General features: G+C 34.4%; 1 protein-coding gene across 1 annotated transcript; it reads left to right on the forward strand.

The window, feature by feature from the left end:
• The first annotated feature begins 291 nt into the window (after nt 1-291).
• Tsp_14739 (conserved hypothetical protein) lies at nt 292-1,242 on the forward strand. The gene is made up of 3 exons (XM_003368680.1): nt 292-438; nt 537-620; nt 1,159-1,242. The coding sequence occupies exons 1-3, from the start codon at nt 292-294 to the stop codon at nt 1,240-1,242; spliced, it is 315 nt and encodes a 104-aa protein (XP_003368728.1).
• The last annotated feature ends 270 nt before the right edge of the window (nt 1,243-1,512 follow it).

Raw genomic sequence — 1,512 nt, forward strand, 5'->3', positions numbered from 1 at the left:
CCCCAATATCAAAGCTGCATTTAATAGAGCCAGCCCAACGTATAGTGATGGACTTTGTCCATCGGGGCCGGGAGGATGTTAGAAACTAGAATCTATTTATATTTAGATACTATAAATAACTTGTTTACGTGAATATGTAGCAATTGACTCTCGGCAAACATGACGTCATACACTGAAAATACTTGGCAGTTGGCCAACTATTTGTTCTCTGCTAAAAAGAATTGACAATCGATATTGTCAGCGTGTGTTGGAAACTCTCAATTCCTGGAATTGGGTCATATTTAGAAATCAATGAGAATACGTCATCGCGCAAGAGAAGTGCGTATATATACGAGAGAACGAGAGCAGAGAATCAGTACGAGCAGTACACGTGTTGAGAGTACGTTTAGTACTTGTGATAGTAGCAGTGTTAGTCGTATACACTGTGAAGATAACTATGTGCTTGAGTAGTATTGTTTGAGATCGTTGAATAAAACTGTTTCTATCTGATTTTGGTTTATTGCTGAAAGCAATAAATTTGTGTGGAACGATATTAGCTTGGACGCAGTAGTTATCACCATCAACAAAGAACCAGAGAAAGCTTATTCATCACGAGGACGAATAAGCCGCGAATAACTACAGTCAGTATTGGAACCTGATTGTTAGTTATACAAAGTGTAGCTAAAATTTGCTACATATTCATCGTTTGCGGAACTATTAAATATTAATTATGAAATTTCAATCACAAAAAGAAACTTGCAAATTTTGCTTAAAATAATTTTTTCGTACAATTTATTTTATCCGCAAAAAAGGACAACAGTGAGCGAAAGATTTTTACAATGTTCTACAGTAAGGCACCTCTAATTGAAATATTACAGTTGCATTGATTTTTTTTCCAAAATATTTCTAAAAAATTTTATTTAATTTGGAAAAAAACCGATAAATTAAAATTGAATTCATTATTCGCTGAATATATTGAAAATTTGTTTACTTTAAAAAGTTATCGATTTTCTGGTAAGTTCAATTTGAATTTTCAAGTTGAACAAAAAAGTTCTCGTAAAATTAAAACCAAATAATAATAACATTTCACTTTTACTCTGAATTCAATACATTTCAATTTCATTTTATTCTTTTCATTGATATCCATTCAATCTTACGACAAATTTTTCAAAATTTCAGTTAACAATATATGAAAAGAGAGAACTTCAAAATCTGCCATTTGGAAGACTTCGTAATGCCCAGCCCATTTGCAAGCTGGACTGAACGGTCTATCTGGTAACTCGCGCAACTCTGTTACTGCTTTGACTATGGATAACCAACTACAGTACACCGCTATTACCCGAAGATCTCCACGACTATGTGTATGTACTTGACATGGTGGTGGTTGCTGGATTACGTGAGCGGTTAGATGATATTTAACCTTGGGCCGCTCTGTTGTGTTACGACTTTTGTTGCGGTGTTTCATCCAACTGTTTATGCCTTGCGTTGGATAAACAATATGATTTCATCGACTGTTGATTTGCGGTGTACTAG

Source organism: Trichinella spiralis (genome assembly GCF_000181795.1).
Source record: "Trichinella spiralis strain ISS 195 chromosome Unknown Scfld2126, whole genome shotgun sequence".
NCBI lineage: Eukaryota > Metazoa > Nematoda > Enoplea > Trichinellida > Trichinellidae > Trichinella > Trichinella spiralis.